Source organism: Microtus oregoni, unplaced genomic scaffold (assembly GCF_018167655.1).
Source record: "Microtus oregoni isolate MIOR12 unplaced genomic scaffold, Mior012 000007F_ref0000211, whole genome shotgun sequence".
Taxonomy (NCBI): domain Eukaryota; kingdom Metazoa; phylum Chordata; class Mammalia; order Rodentia; family Cricetidae; genus Microtus; species Microtus oregoni.
Window position 1 is genome coordinate 10,655,831 of NW_024543066.1, and position 17,472 is coordinate 10,673,302.

Sequence of the window (17,472 nt, forward strand, 5' to 3'; positions counted from 1 at the left end):
AGTCTCAGAGTGAGACTGTGTCTGAGAATTGTTTCCTCCTGTTTTGTAAACCTCTCTAGGGCTGGGATTAAAGGTATGTACCACCTGGTTTCTATGGCAAACCAGTGTGTCTACTGGGATTAAAGGTGTGTGTTACCACTACCTGGTCTGTAAGGCTGACCAGTGGGGCTGTTTTACTCTTTGATCTTCAGGCAAACTTTATTTATTAAATTACAAATGAAATGCCACTACAATTCCCAATGACTTGGCAAACTTCTGGTTTTAAGTGGGGCCTAGACTAGGTCCAGGATGCTATACATACTGGGCTGCTTCTTGGGTTATATGATCTAGCAAACCTGGAAGTACGCAAGTTCTGAGAGGTAGATAAAAATGTTGTTTGGGGCCTTTGGCAGGCACCTATAGGTGAATTACAACAGAGACCCATGGATTTGAGTATCTGCATGATAATTCTCCCTTTGGGAGAGAGTTCTTGGTCCTTAATGGAAACTCAATACTTGCCCATTAGCCACCAACTTACCATGTATTCTGGTTAATTTTTTTTTTTTTTTTGCCAACTTGACACACAATAGGAAGAGGAAATCTTCATTAAGGAAATGTTTCCATCAGAGTGACTAGCAGGCAACTCTGTGGACTATTTTCTTGATTAATGATTGATGTGGAGGCTCCATCATCTTTGGGTGGTACTATATCTGGGTAGGTGATTCAGGGTTGGGTAATCCAGGATCAGTAATCCATGGGGGAAATAAACCAGTAGGCAGCATTCCTTCATGACTTCTGCATCAGTTCCTGCCTCTAGGTTCCTGCCTTGAGTTCCTATCTTGACTTTTCTCAAGGATGGACTGTGGCACGGAAGTGTAAGTCAACTGAATCCATCCACACCCGAGTTACTTTTGGCCAGAATGTTTTTTTTTTTTAATGATTTTTTATTATATATACAACATTCCTTCCATGTATGCTTGCATGCCAGAAGAGGGCACCAGATCTCATTATAGATGGCTGTGAGCCACCATGTGGTTGCTGGGAATTGAACTCAGGACCTCTGGAAGAGCAGTCAGTGCTCTTAACCTCTGAGCCATCTCTCCAGCCCCCGGCCAGAATGTTTTATCACAGAAATAGGAAGCAAACTAGAACATCATGTGACCTGAATGGTCCACCATGGGATAGGTATGACCTGACCCGTCAAGCCAGTAAGTGGGGTGTACACATTAGCAACCGTGAGAATGCAAGTGGTACAAACCTAACTGGGCCTGAACAGATCCTGAAGGCACGAGAAAGTTCCATGAAGAAGTGGCCCAAATGCCCATTAGTGGCCCTGCTACAAAGCCTTCCCTCCAGCAGCACACACCTATGGCCTCGTGGTGTCAGGTGACAGAAAGAGAAGACTATGTCTTACAGATAGTTCCATATGTTTGCAAACACTGTCAGGAGAGAGGACACTTGTGGCACAATAGCCCTCTTTGGGGACATCTCAAAGGGCATTGGTGAAGGTAACTATTCACAGACCTTGAGGCAGCTCACATTGTGTTTGGAAAGAAAAAACCTGCCCAGGTTGGTGACCACACACTGACTCACAGACTGTAGCTAGTGGTTTTCCTCAATGGTCAGGGGCTTAGAAGGAGCATGACTGGAAATGTGGCTAGAATTCTTCCAGGGGGCAAGGGACAAGGATGTTTGTGTCTCGTGTGCAAGCAGAGGTGACCTCAGAACGGCTTGCTCCATCTCAGGTCTGCCAGGACATGGAGGGATGGATCAGTTTCTCTTGCTTGGAATTGGTTTGTATTGCAGATGATCACGGAGGAACTTCAACATAAAAATTGATTCCTTGCCAAATGTATACAAGAAAACTCTTAAAAAAACGGCAGCAGTAACAACCTGTTTTTTGTGGGGGAGGGCAAGAGATGACATCATGAGAGAGAAACCTTTGTAACTGAGTGGGTGGGAGGGCCTGCCTTGCTGACAGTCTTCTTGCCTCCTCATCAACGGCTCAGTGCCCCTGTGAACAACATATCCGTGGTGAAGGGATGAATGGTGTCCACTCAGCAACCTGGCTTCCACTCACCAAGGCTGACCCGGTGACAGCTCCTCAGCAGAGGGCCACACTGGGTTGCACCATTCTCTGGGTTAGCCGATTAGTGACCAGGTGGCAGGATGACTGTGTTGGACCATTTCTTCACAGATAGAGCAACATGTTGACCTTACTGGAGTTGATACTTCCTTTGACTATGAATTTGCCTTTTGTACATGCAATGCTTCTACACACAGTACCATTGTGGACTTACAGAATGCCTTACCCACAGTCGTGGTCGTCCACAAAGCGTTGCTTCCGACCAGGGAGCTCACTTCACAGACAGAAACAAGTGACAGTAGGCCCACACTCAGTTCACTGACCTCAGCATGTCCCCCACTATACCGAAGCATCTAGCTTGATAGAACAGTGGGATGGACTTTAAAACTCATAGGCACAGCACCAATCAGGTGTCAACAGCCTGAAAGGCTGAGGTGGAATCCCCCAGGAGGCAAGTATACTGTCCATCAAGGTCTGGAATGCGGGACTGCTTCTCCCATGGCCAGGAGTCAAGAAGTAAAAACTGGCAGACTCGCTCCTGACGACCCAGTAGCTAAGTTTTCACTTCCCATTTCAGCAGTTTTATGCTTTCCTGGCTCAGATTCTTCTTTCTGAAGTGGAGGGAGTGGTTCTGCCGGGAGATACCACACCAGCGTTCTCCACACTTCTAGGGTCATGTGCCCAACTCCCTACAGGGTTTCTCCAAATCCCTTCAAATGGTCATCTAGCCATTCAGTCAGCTTCTGCTCAGAGGGAGGCTATCCTGTTACTTTCTCAGCTTCATCTGAATGGGGCACAGTTGGGAACTGAGGCCCACGGAAGCTCACACTACATGAGCTGGGATGTTGCTGACCTTCCTATAGCTTGGGGCAGTGCATCCCTTCCCACTCCTCCCTCCCCTGATAGGCCATAGGGCCAAGCACCATTGAAATTCCAGTCCCAAATCTCAGCCAGGCCCTGAACATATGTTTCATCCTGAAAGGAAACAATGGGGCCTCTGAGCTTAATTAAGACCCCACAAAAAGCCCTTGGCTGGGCAAGCCTCATTCTCTGCATCAGATGCTTTCTCCCTCACCCCACCCCCACCCTTCTGTTTCTGCCTCCTCTTCCCAGAGAGGGCAGATGAAAAGCTGGCTTTGCCACCTCCTGGCCTTTCTGTCCTCACAACATGATCTCTGTGGATGTGACATACAGCTCTCACTCTAAGGGAACTAAGAGACTTCATCCTGAGTCACTCTGAGTGGCCGCAGCTTGGGGACATGGATTCAGGTTGTCCCAAAGAACATGTAAACTTTCACAGTTATAGAACAAAAGCAACAACAAAGTCATAAATCAAGAAATTTCCCAAATACGTTAGCATCGGGGGTTACTGTAAAGCAAGGCAATCTCTGTTCTAGGGTTCAAAGAGACCTATGGCATTCTTAGCTTTTGGGTGGGTAGGAGCAAGTGGCCTTGATAAATATTCCTAAAGGTTTTACCTGATACACACAAGGATGTTAGGGCAGACATAGAGATGGGCAATGAGTACCTATTAAGGGGGACTAAAGATTGCCCAAGATAATTTGGCTCTGGCTCTGTAACATTCCAACTCTCCACAATCCCAAAGTTCTAACGACTCAATCAAGCTGGTAGAGTCTAACATAGACATAACTTTGTTTCCCCTGGGAACTTGAGTTCACATCTCTGTCCCTTCTTTTGAGTGCTGGAGTAGCAAAGGGGTTCATCCTAGTTCAGGGGGGCCAGCCGGGCCTCTCTACAGAAGCAAGCAGCCAATGAGGACCTGTCGAGTTTCCTGGCCCTCAGTCACAACGGCTCTGGAACTCTGGTGAGGATGGAGGGTGAGGGTTAGTCCAAGCCCCAGTCTAACCTGAACTGCAGCCATAAAGGGCTGCACTGGCTGTAGGAAGTAGCCTCAGCTCTGGGAGTTGCACCCTGGGGTCAATCGGCAGGGCCATCCTCCATAGACAAGCATCACGCCAGTCAGATCTAAATAATTCCTTAGTGAGGCTCTTTTCCTGGGAGAATCTAGTTCACGGTACTATTCCCACCAAAAAGTGTGTGACAACATGTTATATTACATGTGAATTTTTTTGTTATTTTTGAGATAGGGCTTCACTATGTAACCTCGGCTATTCTGAAACTCACCCTGTATATAAGGGCTGGCCTCAAACTCACTGAGCTCCTCTTGCTTCTGCCTCCCAAGTGCTGGGATTAAAGGTGTGTGCCACTTCACCAAGCTACGTGGAAAATATTAAAGTATCTCTAAATCAGGCTGGTAAGATGTTGCCGTGGGCCAAGGGGCTTGCTGCCAAGCCTGATAATGCAAGTTCCACCCCAGGTACCACATGGTGGAAGGAGAGAAATACCTCCTCCTATCCTCTCACCTCCACACATGCCCTATGGCATAATGTATGTGCACACACACACCATAAATAAATAAATATTTTAAATAAATAAAATAATAAAATCATGCTGGCCAGGGTATGCTTCACAGAAAGACCCTATCTTTAGTTAAAAACAAGTGTCTTGATTAGTAGGTCAAAAGGAATTCCTGATTTTACTATGGTCTCTTCCCCCTCAGTGCTGTATAGGCAAATTCTGAACCATTGAACTACATTAGTATTACCAATATCAATATCAATATATCAATGTTCCAAAATTAGTGTAGTTCAATGTAATAAAAGTTTATCAATCATATTCTCTATTTTTGTTTGTTTGTTTTTTGAGACAGGGTTCCTCTGTGTAGCTTTGGAGCCTGTCCTAGAACTCACTCTGTAGACCAGGGTGTCCTCGAACTCACAGAGATCCACCTGTCTCTGTTTCCCGAGTGCTGAGATTAATGGCGTGCGCCACCACCGCCCGGCTGTCAGTCATTTCCTTTACAGTTGACACTAATAATGTGTTAAAAAAAAAAAAACTCTGAAGGCACACGAATTACAGATATGCCTTTGTCTTACATAATTAGTTCTACGACACATGTGGAATAAGAGACCTAGCTGTCACAGCTACTTGCTAATAAAATGATTCTAGCCAGGCATGGAGGCGCAAATGGTAGAAGACATCCAGGGAGGCAGAAACCGGCAGATCTCTGAGTTCTAAGCCAGTCTGGTCTACATAGCAAGTTCCAGGTCAAACAGTGCTACCTTGTCTAAAAGAAGAAAGGTGGGGGGAAAGGAGGTGCTCTTACTTTTCTATACTTCCACTTATCATAAATCTCAATTTTTAGATTTGTTCCGACGCTATTACCCATTGCCATCTTGTGAGTCGGGAGCCTCAACCACAATGTCTTAGTTACTGTAACTCTTAAGATCTGTATCCAGCAAGATGGGGTAATGCGCTTTCCCCAGTTCTATTAAATACAACAAACAGCTGAACATCAAGTGTAAAACAAAACAAGACCAGAACCCCTGTGACCCGGGGAATGGTAACCCTTGACAGAGGGTCCCTCTGCGGTCTTGGGTAAAAGCCATCAGGCAGTCTGCTCCTCCCAGCCAGAAGGCTAGGAAAGGGTCCTTAGCAGGACAGAACTCTTAGATGGTAGCTGCTCTCAAGCCAAACAACATGGGAAGAGCCAAGGTCTGTGATGAGGTGCTCTCTCGGCTTAGATTTCCACCCTGGGAGGCTGCAATACTCTCAGCATTTCTACCAGAATAGTGTCAGAGGGACGCCAGGGAGTGGTTCCAGGGATCCAACTCAGGTCATCAGGCTCGGAAGCAAGTGATTACTGGCTTCTCCATCCCCCTGTCCTGTCTGTCCGTCTCCTTTCTTTCCCCCCCCCTCTTCCCTTTTCCCCCAGATTGTCTAGTCTTCCTTTCTCCTTCTCCCTCCATCCAGACTCACTGTGAGGCCAACAATAAATCTGATTATCCCTCCCCAAATATCCCTGGGGGAAGTTTGATGCAAGTCGGTAAAACCTGCCCTGTGATGCAGGCCTCTTCATCCCCAAGGGGCTTGGAGCTCTTGGAGGGTGGGGCTGGGTCCTCCTCAAGGAGCACTGCAGATCACCTGGGCATATTTGAGACCTGTGGGCTCAGCTTGTGCCTATGTCTCTTCTCCATCCGGGGTCCTGGGCTTCTCTTCCCTTTCCTCCACCCCATCATGTATTCCTTCACACTCCCTGACTACTCCCCATCCCAATCCCTTCTCAGCCCCCTCATCTCTCTGCTAGAGTCCTCCGTCCCCTTTCAAGCTGCTCCTTCTTTCCTCCTCCTCCCTCCTCTCGGTTCCGCAGCTGCAGTCCCTCCAGCAGCCGGCAGAGGGGACGCTGTGCCGGACCTCGCCCCTGCGGCGCGCGCTTCCTGTGAGATCAGGTGGGAGGAAGCGGCCGCCCGTGGACGCCAAGGCCCGCGAACCGTGCGCGCAGGTGGGTGTTCGCGCCGGGTCCGGGTCGGGATTCCTCCCCACCGCTGCGGGGACAGGAGCCACGCCTGGCCGAGATACTGCGGCGGCGCAGGTGGTCCAGCCTGCGGGATGACAAAGCACGAGACGCTGCGCGCGGGACCGCGATGCTGCGGGTCCCGCCGCGCCCCTCCCCGGGCCCAGCCTGCTTCAGGGTCCCTGCTCGTGGAGAGTCCAGATGAGCACTGGGGCGCTCCTCGGTTGACAGTGCCCGGCCCACTGTCACCCTTGGGGGCTGCAGAGCTGGGCTTCTCCAGAGCCGCAGCAGCAGCTCGTACCCCGTGGGGTGGGAGCATTGGGCCTTGTCCTTTAGCAGAGGGGCACTGGTCCTCCCTGGAAGCGAGGGGCAGTAGGGTCCGTGCCGTCTGCAGCGGAAGCCCGCCCTTCCCTGTCTTCTGCCAACTGGGAGGAGACCTAAGGGTAGATCCTTAGCGCTTACTCTTTTGGCGGTCCCTGGGAACTGCACCCTAACCCCCTCAATTTATTTTTCTTTTTAGCATTCAAAGTACTTCCCTTCCGCCCTGTTTCTTTCGTTGAGGCAGGGTTTCACTTAGCCGAAGCTAGCCCCAAACGTCAGTCTGCCCTTTAACCTCTGATCATCCCGCCTCCACCTCCTGTAGTTCTAGCAGTGGTGGATGGATTACAGGTGCGCGGCCACTCTAAGCCCCCGGGACACTCTCTCCCCTTCTTCCCTCCCTTTCTTCCTGCCCCCCACATCCTTCTCACAGGCACTTGCTAAGGGTGGCTCACCGTGTGACCACCACTGAAAAACATTTCTTCTCAGCTGTTCTGCCACAGGCCCTTTGAGGTCAGGGGAAAGGGTTCCCTAGACAGAGCTCAGTCAGGGCAACTGCTGAGGGGACCTCAGAGGTAACACCTGCTGGCTGGCTATGCCTTCATTGCAGGTCCAGTCCCGCAGGAAGTCCCAGCTCCCAGGAGGATGGTGAGGATCTTGGCCAATGGGGAGATTGTCCAAGATGACGACCCCCGGGTGAGGAACACTACCCAACAGAGGAGTAGCAGTCCTCGGCAGGTAGGCATCCATTCTGAGGGGAAGGGTAGCTGCAGGCCCCAGCTCCCACAAGTGTCTCAAGCTGGCTTCTCACCTACAGCAGTGATTCTCAACTTTCCCAGATGCTGCGACCCTCATGTTGTGGTGACCCCAACCATAAAATTATGTTGCTACTTCATAACTTCATTTTGCTACTGTTATGAATTATAATGTAATTATCTGTGGGTTTTGATGGGCTTAGGTGACCCCTGAGAAAGGGTCTTTGACTCTCAAAGGGGTCACGATCCACCACTAGACTGATATTCCACAGAGGGCCTAGCAGGTTAAGAATCCTGACTTATGTCTGGCTCCTGCCTCCTGGGGAGGGAGACTTCTCCAGGCCTCAAGCCTACAAGCTCGCTCTCTTTGGGGTGGGATTTGCAAACCCCACTGGAGCCAGCCTCTCTCAAAAAGTTTGGATGCAGAAAAACTGGATAATAGCGATGAATGGTTGACTTCAGAATATTTTACGGAAAGGATGTCGGCCTAAAAGGTGTCCGCTGGGCGCACATCATTCCTCTTCTTTTGGTCCTGGCCTCCTTGTGCAGGGCCAGATGACAGGAAGGTGATGGGAACACAGGCTGCAATTTTTAAAAAATATTTATTATGTATACAATATTCTGTCTGTGGTTGGTATGCCTACAGGCCAGAAAAGGGCACCAGACCCCATTACAGATGGTTGTGAGCCATCATGTGGTTGCTGGGAATTGAACTCAGGACCTTTGGAAGAGCAGGCAATGCTCTTAACTGCTGAGCCATCTCTCCAGCCCTAGGCTGCAATTCTTTATGCTCTGAGATCCTGTGACTTGGTTGTTCCTAGGGAGGAAGCACTGTTGTAGAACTGCCAAGGGGGAGGGCGGGCCCAGCCCGAGTCTCCTAGCTGGGGGCGGGGGCCCATCTCCCAGTCTCCTGGCTGGAGCTTCAGTTCCAAGAGAGCTTCCTCTGGATTCATTTGTCTGTCTTCATCTTCCAGGGCTTTCTCAACAGAGGTCATGGTGGACCTCCAGGGGGCCCTGGACCCCGCCAGCAGCAGGCTGGTGCCAGGCTAGGTGCCGCCCAGTCTCCCTTCAATGACCTGAACCGGCAGCTGGTGAACATGGGCTTCCCGCAGTGGCATCTCGGGAACCACGTGGTGGAGCCCGTGACCTCCATTCTCTTGCTTTTCCTGCTCATGATGCTCGGGGTTCGTGGCCTCCTGCTGGTGGGCCTGGTCTACCTGGTGTCCCACCTGAGCCAGCGGTGACCTCTGAGGGTCTCAGGAGGGCGGGAGTGCTCATTAGGAGGGCTGGGCTTTGGTGTGAGACGGGTGATGGAGGAGGGAGCATGGGAGTGCTCGGAAGTATGATAGGACCACGGATGTGGATTTTCCCACTGTGTGAAATAGGAGACAGAGGGACTCCGGACCAGCATCGCCAAAAATACAGAGTCCTCTGGTTTTCCTGGAAGGCTTTTAGGGGCATAGGGCCTCCGCTAAGAACCACAAGCCCAGGGTAAGACAGGCTTAGTATGTTGTAGTCTCCCCCCACCAGGAGCAGAACTGGAGCTCAGAGCAGCTAGGAATTATCCAGATTTTTATAGCATTCCTTTGTTCTAATGGTGTCTTTTTATTGGAGACTCTTATTTATTAAGAAGAACATTGGCGTTCTGTTCACTGTGGCATTTTTCTTTTTTTTGGGGGGTGGTGGTTTTGAGACAAGGTCTTAACTATGTAGCCCTTGCTGGCCTGGAATCCTATGTAGATCAGGCTGGCCTTGAACTCACCGAGTTCCTCTTGCCTCTGTCTTCCAAGTTCTGGGACTAAAGGCATGCGATACCCTGCCCAGTTATTGTGATATTTTCAATAAACAAATTTGAGTCGATTTTAAGAAGCTGCTGAGTGACTCAGAGCCGCATGGTCTGGAAGACTGAAGGGGTGGTGGGGACGGGTGGTTTGGGGAGGAGGTGGCAGAGAGGGGCATTTAACCTTGGTGATTGCCAGGGTTTTCTCAGCAGGATGGGAAGCTGGGAGATGAGGTACAGGCCTGGACCCCTTGTCTAGTGCTCAAGGTCAGCTTTTGGGGAGCGATCCTTTAACCAGAATGACTGGGAAGACATTAGGAGTCAAAGAATGGGGTGCACTGCATGTCTGGGGTCTCCTGCTCAGGGGTTCTCCCCAGGGGCTGCTTAGTTTTCTCCAGCTACCGGAGGCTCTCAGAAACACATAGGGAACTATCCTAAGTGGGTGTCGGGTTGAGGTAGACCTCTTTTCTTGAGAGAAGAGGCCTTGGGTTTGGCTCTTGAACTCCTTTTAGGGGGCAGGGGGTTGAGACAGGGTTTCTCTGTGTAACTCTAACTGTCCTGGCAATTGCTCTATAGTCCAGGCTGGTCTTGAGCTCAGAGATCCACTGGCCTCTGCCTCCCAAGTGAATCCTGAAGACCTTTGGGAACCTCACCCTCTCAGGTCCCTGGGGGTGGCCGTATGGAGAACAGGGCAGAGATGGCTCCATTCTCTTCTCTTGAGCCTGCTCTCCTCGGAACAGCCTCCCTTGGTCCCTGTGTCCACTGCTCCACTGGGACTGGAAGCCTTGTGTCAGGGCAGAGTTCCTTCACCAAAGGTTTTCTGAGTCATGGGCATGAGGGGAGGGGACTTAGGGGCATTCTTGGTGGAGGAGGGGTGCAGCTGCTGGCTGCTTGGGGTCTTCACAGTACTGTCTCCTGTCCTGGCAGGTGTCTGGCTCAACTCCTCAGCCACTGCAGCCTCCCTGACCCACATCCCGGTCGGTCCCCTGAGCCAACTTGTCTCTCTGGGGCTTTGGGTCCACTTCCAGATCTGTGGTGGGACTTGTTCCATACAGGAAATGCCTTTCGGGATGTGGATTAGAGTCCTTGTGTAACACGGTGGAGCTTTATGGTTGGAAAGGGCCTTTGTGGGAATGTAGCCTCCCTTTCTAGAATTCAGTTCTCTTTCTCAGAGTGCACACCTGGGCAGGAGAATTCAATGCCTCATTGAAGACAAGCGAGCAGACTTTGAGGTCCAGATGAAGGCCCCAGAGGCAGCAGGCAACCCTCACTTCCAGGTGGGACACGGGAGGTCAGAGGAACTGGCAGCAGCTGCAGACTGACTACAGGGAGGTCGCAGGGCAGAGGGTATTCGGGGCTGGAGGTGCCCTGGCTGTGTCCTTGGGCTCTGGGCTCGTTAACTCTGTTCAGCTTTGCTTCTCCAGCCATGCATCTGAAGAGCTAAGATGACCCAACTCTGACCCAGGCACAGGGACCCTGCCCCTTGAAGGGTGGGTTGTGTGGTCCAGGGCCTACATAGAGCCCAGGTTGGCCTTGAGTGTGCGGTGTAGCAGGGATTATAGGCATGGGATGACATACAGGGCTCATTGATTGGTGAGTGATTGATTGGTGTTTTTGGTGGTTCTGGTGATTAGGTCTGGGGCCTTGCACATGCTAGGCAGACTCTGATGCTGAGCTACACCCACAGTTCTCTTCATTGACTTTTCATAAGTTGTCCATGCTGGCTTTGAACTCACTCTGTAGCCCAGGCAGGCCTTGAACTTGTGAGCCACCTACCTCAGCCTCTCAAGGACCTAGGATTGCAAGCATCCACCACCAGGCCCAGTTTCTTAGAATTTAAGCCAATATAAACAAGCACAACTATTTGATTTTTTTTTTCCATAGCAAGTTAAACACATTTCCCGACTGTAGTTCTTTTCCTGAACATCTGTCTCAGGCACATTTTGTAGTAAAGAACTTAATTCCATACGATTTTGGCCCGGAGTGAGTTGTCACCCTCTTTTGGCCTCCACAGTATTTGTTCCTGGGAGAACTATCCCCCATAGACTCCAAAAGGAGCCCTAACCCTAAGCTGGGTATAGGTCACAGCGGAAATGCCTTTGAGGCTTGTAGCTCAGTGAAGGATTTAAACTTAGTCCTGGCTTCTAATCTTCACAAACTTTCTGGAAACATCTCCCATGTCCCAGCAAAAGCTGAGGGAAACAGCCTGCAAAACCATCCTCAGGGCTATTTGTCCCCTAAGCAGCTAAGAGGCTGCAATCTCACCTTTACCAGTAGGGGGCCTCACCCGAGGGCTTATTGCTCCCCGTGACCTCCCTTCACCACTGACCAATGCAGCAGGGAGGGCTCGGCCAGACTGTCCCAAAGGCCCTTTCAGCAGAGGCCCGAATGTGTTGGCCGGGCCTGTTCTTGCCCATGGTAGAGCGTAGTAGGTGGTTGTTTCCGGTTTGGCACAGTGTCTGTGCCCGCTTCCTCTGCCACCTTGTTCTGATGAGCATTTACGTTAAGGCGAAGGTAAGTCATGAAATGTTACCCAGCCACCCAGCCTTGAGTTCTGAGGTCTGAACCCACAATCGATTGCCTCCGTACCACCTGGGAGAGTGCGCAAGCTCTGCCCATAGACCTGTGTTTTGAAAGTTGTCTCATAGCGCCACCTGGTGGGAAGTCTTGCAGGAGCATTGGTCTCTTCGGGGAGACAAGCGCCCCTGGTTTTTCTAACCCTCATTTACTGCGGCTTTACCCTGGTCTGAGTCTCGTGTCAGGAAGAGGCATAAGCCTGCTATTTCATCGAAGAAAGGGGACCTTTCCATTTACACAGGCGGGACGGAGGCTTCGGAGAGGAAAGCCAGATGGATACCGACCAGCTGCCCTCAGTACACTGAATCAGGGAGCCTGAGGCTGGGGTGCTTTGGGGACCCCCGGAGGAGAATAAGTCATGGCCTCTTTCTGTGGGATTTCACAACCTTGGTTATTTCTAGCCCACAGTTCTGCTGTCACATGAGGTGACAGGGGAGGGTGGGGTAGACTTGGTGGTTTTCTGGGGCTGTGTTCTCTGTAAGTGGGGATGGCCAAATCTATCCCAGACCACCCAGAAATTGACCACCAGCCCCTCACGCACCCTCCTAGTCTTGCTCTAAGGCTTGGTGCCCAGTGGTTTCTTCTAATGAATGTGATGTGTGGGGCGTAGCTATCCTTTCTCACGTGGGGCCAGTGACTTGGTGCTTGTCTTTTTCACAAGGAGAGTCAGGCAGACCTCCCGATTGCTAGTCATGCATCTTTGGGCAGCTGTGTCCCAGTTGCCCCGTCTAAGCGGAGGAGAATGAATCTCCCGGAGAAGGTGCTGGGCCCAGTGAGGAGTGTGTAAGGAAGCTGTGGCATGCTGGTACTGTGGTTTGAATCAGTCCACTGCCTATGCACACTCCAGTGAAAGCTGCCGACTGTCAGGAATATTTAGGATGCAAGTTGCTTTTGAAATTTGCCTGGGGTGGAGAAATGTCACAGGCAGGCAGGCAGGCAGGCAATTGCTTTACAATCCGGGTTTCACCCCTAGACCCCTCCTTCTCCAGCATACACACAAAGCCAGACACTGTGTACATGTTTGTAAACCCGCGCTAGGAGGCAGAGACAGACATCCCTGGGGCTCACTGGGCAGCCAGTCACATTCTAGACCAGTAAGAGACACTGTCTCAAAAGTGGATGGCACGTGAGAAAGGGTGAGGTTGTCCTCTGCCCCACTACCATCCTGCTCTGCTCACATGCGCACATGCACACACACACACACACACACACACACACACCCTACCTGCATACTCTTCACATACCCAAAGACGTTTGCCTGGGTAAAAGCCTCCTTCGGTCTGGGACTGGTGTTTTTCTTGCACTTTGGAGCTCAGCTGGTTCTGGGAAACCACCTTGTTCCAAGAAAGTGGCTAAAATATGGAAATTGTCATCAAGGGACCGGTTAACACCTGGGTACCAGGAGGCGCATTGTCTTCACATTGCTTCATGCATTGCCATTGTTCCTTTAGTAAACTGAGGTGCCAGGGAGCTCGCCTGAGCCATCTTAGCTAGTCAGAGGTAGATTTCAAGTCAGATCCCCTGGTCTCCAACTCTGAAGTCTTCTTATGACATCATGGCCAGGGTCAGCTGAGGGCTGGACTTGAGGAGCCTCTGCTGGGGAGGCTCACCCTGGCTTTGAGCCCCTTCTCTCAGGCCCGTCCTTCCCCGATGAGTTGTGTCTGCTGTAGTTGTGTCTACAGACAGCCTCCAAGATAGTTCTCGGCGCTCCAGATCCATCTCTAGTTTGGTTTAGTCAGCTAATTCCTTCAAGTGAATTCAACAAATCCAGGTGAGACTCTTCCCACCCACCCCACCCACTCAAAAAGATCCACCTGCCTCTGCCTCCCAAGTGCTGGGATTAAAGGCGTGTGCCACCATTGTCCGACCAAAACCAAAGTTCTTAAGACAGGGTAAGTGCCCCCTCTGTCATCATAAAAGCCAAGAGTGGACAATGCAGTCCCCATGGGTGAAGGTCCTTCTCACCCATCAGCTTTGCCTCATAGCCCAGAAGAGCTGCAAAACACCAGCCATTGTGCCCTTGGTACCAGCAGGAAGGAAGGCAGGCAAAGATTATCCTCTAACCGCTCAGGTCCCCTCCTTCCTGGTCACATGGTCCTTTGGCAGCTTGAATCTATCAGTTTGATGTCTGTCCATCTCCAAAGTCCCTCTTAGACAAGACGCTCCATGGGGTATAGCATCTAACCTGCTTTCTCCATCATTCTGGTCCTACTGTATATACACTGTATACAGTAAGTACTCAATAGAATCACAGGGAATACCCAGGGTTGTACTGTATACGTGTCCTTGATAGGGCCAGAGGGCAGAGTGTCTCCTATATCGAGTCGGGGATGATGAGTGCCTTGCTACGGACCAGGCTTCATCCTGAAAAGATGTAGGGTGTGACCCTGACCCCGTTTAATTCCCAGCAGACCCTGGACAGTGGACCTGGCTGTTCTCTTTGCTTAGCGGCTGGGAGGGTGAAGCAATGAGGTGGTCATGCCAAGTGGGAAAGCTGGGCTGTGAAGTTGGCTACCCAGACTCAGGCCTGCCACCCTGCCCTTAGCCCTCTTGTGTCTAGCACTGGTTTCCTCCCTGCATCGTCAACCTCAGAAAGGGCAGACACCCCTGCATTCTGAGTGGCTGTTCCCTGTGGAGACCTCCCTATGATGAGGCCAGTGCCCACGGGGCAAGCTTTGGTCACCACCTATTCTCCGACATATGACTAGGAGCCTTGAGGAGGGCAGGCTGGCCGCAGCGGACTGTGGCCAGGGCTCGTTTGTAGAGTGGTGTGTGCTGGGCCTGGCTCCTGCCACTTGGCTGGTGGAAGGTGGTGGGACCCTTCTGTACCAGGTTGCCTTAAATCACACGGATGCTGAAAGTCATAGATGCTGTGTTTCTGGGCTGTTATCTCTCCTCAGATTTAATAGAATGCTCTAGGACAGGGCTAATGCTTGATGTGCAAGTGGTCAAGAACCGCAATAGGAAATTTCACACAAATCTATGTTATAGGCATGCGTTGTAGCCCAGAGATGGCATTGGATAGTTGAGGTCACATGGCTGATTGATGATGTGGACAGGCTGTGTTCTGTGGCTCATTCTATGGTAGAACTCATTTGGTCCCCAGAACACCAAGAGAGTGATTGGAGATAGGTTCTAGTCTCAACACCTGCTTGAAGAGGTAGATTTTTTGTCTGAAACATGGCTGGGATTGACTAATTCTGGTCTCTGCGGCCTTGCTTCCAGCGACCACCAGGTGGCGCTAAGTACACAGTTGCTGCTTAGCATCTAGGAAAAAGGACTATCTAACTGGCGTCTCGGAGTAATTAGGGCCAGAGACAGGCTTTGGGGGATGAGCTTGTACCTTGTGCTTGAACACCCAGGATCATAGGCGGACCTAGGAGTCCCAAATAGGCTTGCTATGATTCCAAACCCTTCCAAAGTTTGTCGTCAGTGGAGCGACAACGGAGTATTACTTGTATTGAGTGGTGGCCGAGAGAGGTGGAATATAGCAATAAGGACAGTATGGTGGCACCTAGCTACAACTGCTAATCCTCCAGGCCAGCCTCTTCCTCTCTCTCATCCCAGCTCCTGGTACATTCCCTGACTCCTCACACAGCTTCAGAGAGACTATCCTTGAACCTTTCTCTCCTCCCCCTCCTTTCTCCAATCTCTCTCTTCCTCACCCTCTCCCCCACCCCCTTCCCTTCCCTCTTCTTCCCACACCTTTCTTTACTCTATCCCCCTCCATACTCCCAGGGATCCTGCAGGTCTATCTCCATCCCCAGTACCTCATCCACAGTATGGCAAACCAATACCAGTGGGTTTCTAGGATGTGGTTTCCATGGTGACCATGCATCTCCTGCCTCCTGGTGTTCAGCCCCCGGGCAGGTTGCCGTGGAGACTCACCTCATTGAGGAGTGATTTGTGGCACTGTTTTTGTTGTTGTTGTTGTTGTTGTTATTTTTCTATATTTCAACACCTTCTTTTTAGGGACTCTGGAGCCCAAATGGTTCTTTCTCAATCACAATAAACCTGGACACCTCTCCCAAAGGAATTCCCCAGCCATAATGTCCCTGACATGTTTTGTTAGCACAAGGTTTCCCTGGTAACTTCTCCCCGTCTACAGTGCTACTGTAGTTTAGGGCCAGAGCCTGCACCCTGGCAGCCCTAACAAGCTAGGCCTGGCTACCCATCCTCCAGAGGCTGGTCCGGAGACAAACACTAACGAGAGCAGAGAAAGGAGATGTGTGCACCATGGCCACACCGAAAGGAAACAGACGAAGAGGTCCTCTGATGCCCCCTCCCCCAGTCCACACGTGGAGTAATAGCACGATGTTTCAGTTTAAATAGAGCCGTAGAGGCGTGCATAGCTGGGTAGTCCTGGCCAGGGTGTGTGGTCCTGCCCATCGCTGGCCTATCCTAGTTTCTGTTCCAGTCCCTCCTGCAGGGTGGGCTGCCAAGTTCTCAGAACTGTGTGTGATTGCTCCTGAGGTTAGGGCAGGGTTCCTCTTCTGACTACACCGTGCTTCCGCCTGTTCTTCTCCAGCATGAAGCTCCTGGGGAAGTTGTTGTTTCTTCTGTCAGTGATTTGAGTAGTCTGCTAGCCAAGGGAGGGACACGGAATTCTTCACAGTGTTTTCGTCCTGCACTGTGCATGCACCTTCAAAGGCTAGCCAGGCAGGTGACCTCAGAGCAACGGGTCAGAGTGGACCCGCTTTTCCTCCTCTCTACCTAGAATGCCCTTTGAGGTCTTCAACTCAGTGCACGAATCCTTCACCTAAAACCCCAAAAGTGTCCGCCAGCAGCCATTTTCTTGGGCTCTGATGACTTTGGAGAGAAGGTAGGTATGGGGGAGAGAGGGAAGCAAGCCCAGCCCAAAGAGAGTTACTAGGAAAGGAGAATAGGTGAGGCAGAGGGACTAGGGGAGCCCAGAGGGAGAGGTAGGGATGAAAGAAGGCTAAGTCTTGGTGGGAGAGTCCCCTATTGCTAGTGTCTTTATAAACCACCCCACAATGCAAACCTAAACCAGACCTCCTCTTTTCCTGCCAAGCAGGGAATGCGTTTGTGGACATGAAAACATATTAAGCCCATGGCAGCCCTCTGTGCCCCAAGCTGAAACCATTACAGTAATGAATGAAGGCAGGAGAGTCATTAAGGATTCCTTTCGCCCCCCCCCCCCCTGCCAGCTAGATCAGTCAAGGGATGAGAGAACACGCACCACTGCAGACAGAGGCGGGCAGGGAGGGCCAGGAGAGCTTGCTGTGCTCCCAGGGACTTGTGGTCCATTTCCCTTCTTGCATTACACAGCATGAGAGTCTCTGTCGCCATGGAAACCAGCTTGCAGGCCAGGAAGGGATGTTAGTGTGGGCTCTTGAGTTCCTTGTGAACACATGACAGACTAGATTCCCTGGGGGTCCTGTCCCCACTCGCCTCAGATTTCCAGGAAAGGTCAATCTAGACCCCCTGAGGTCTGTCCATGGTGGATGTGGGGTGAGCACTGGTGGCTGTCCACTCCTAAAACTGGGTCACACAGAGCATCTCTATCCCGAGGACCAGCCAGAAAGGCTGCTCCTCAGCTGAGCCACAAGGAGAGGGGACTTAGTGAAGGCAGAGAAGAGGT

The 17,472-nt window shown here is 51.2% G+C and overlaps 1 protein-coding gene across 1 annotated transcript; it reads left to right on the plus strand.

Annotated features, from left to right (window-relative positions):
* Positions 1-6,305: 6,305 nt before the first annotated feature.
* Fam241b (family with sequence similarity 241 member B) lies at positions 6,306-9,373 on the plus strand. The gene is made up of 3 exons (XM_041656156.1): positions 6,306-6,428; positions 7,369-7,496; positions 8,488-9,373. Exons 2-3 carry the CDS (start codon positions 7,404-7,406, stop codon positions 8,755-8,757), a joined length of 363 nt encoding a protein of 120 aa, XP_041512090.1. The 5' UTR covers positions 6,306-6,428; positions 7,369-7,403; the 3' UTR covers positions 8,758-9,373.
* Positions 9,374-17,472: the final 8,099 nt, after the last annotated feature.

Coding starts and splice junctions, on each gene's coding strand:
- Fam241b (XM_041656156.1), top strand. CDS start 7,404: ATGGTGAGGATCTTGGCCAATGGGGAGATTGTCCAAGATGACGACCCC. Junction 7,497..8,487: donor GGAGTAGCAGTCCTCGGCAG/GTAGGCATCCAT, acceptor TTCATCTTCCAG/GGCTTTCTCAACAGAGGTCA.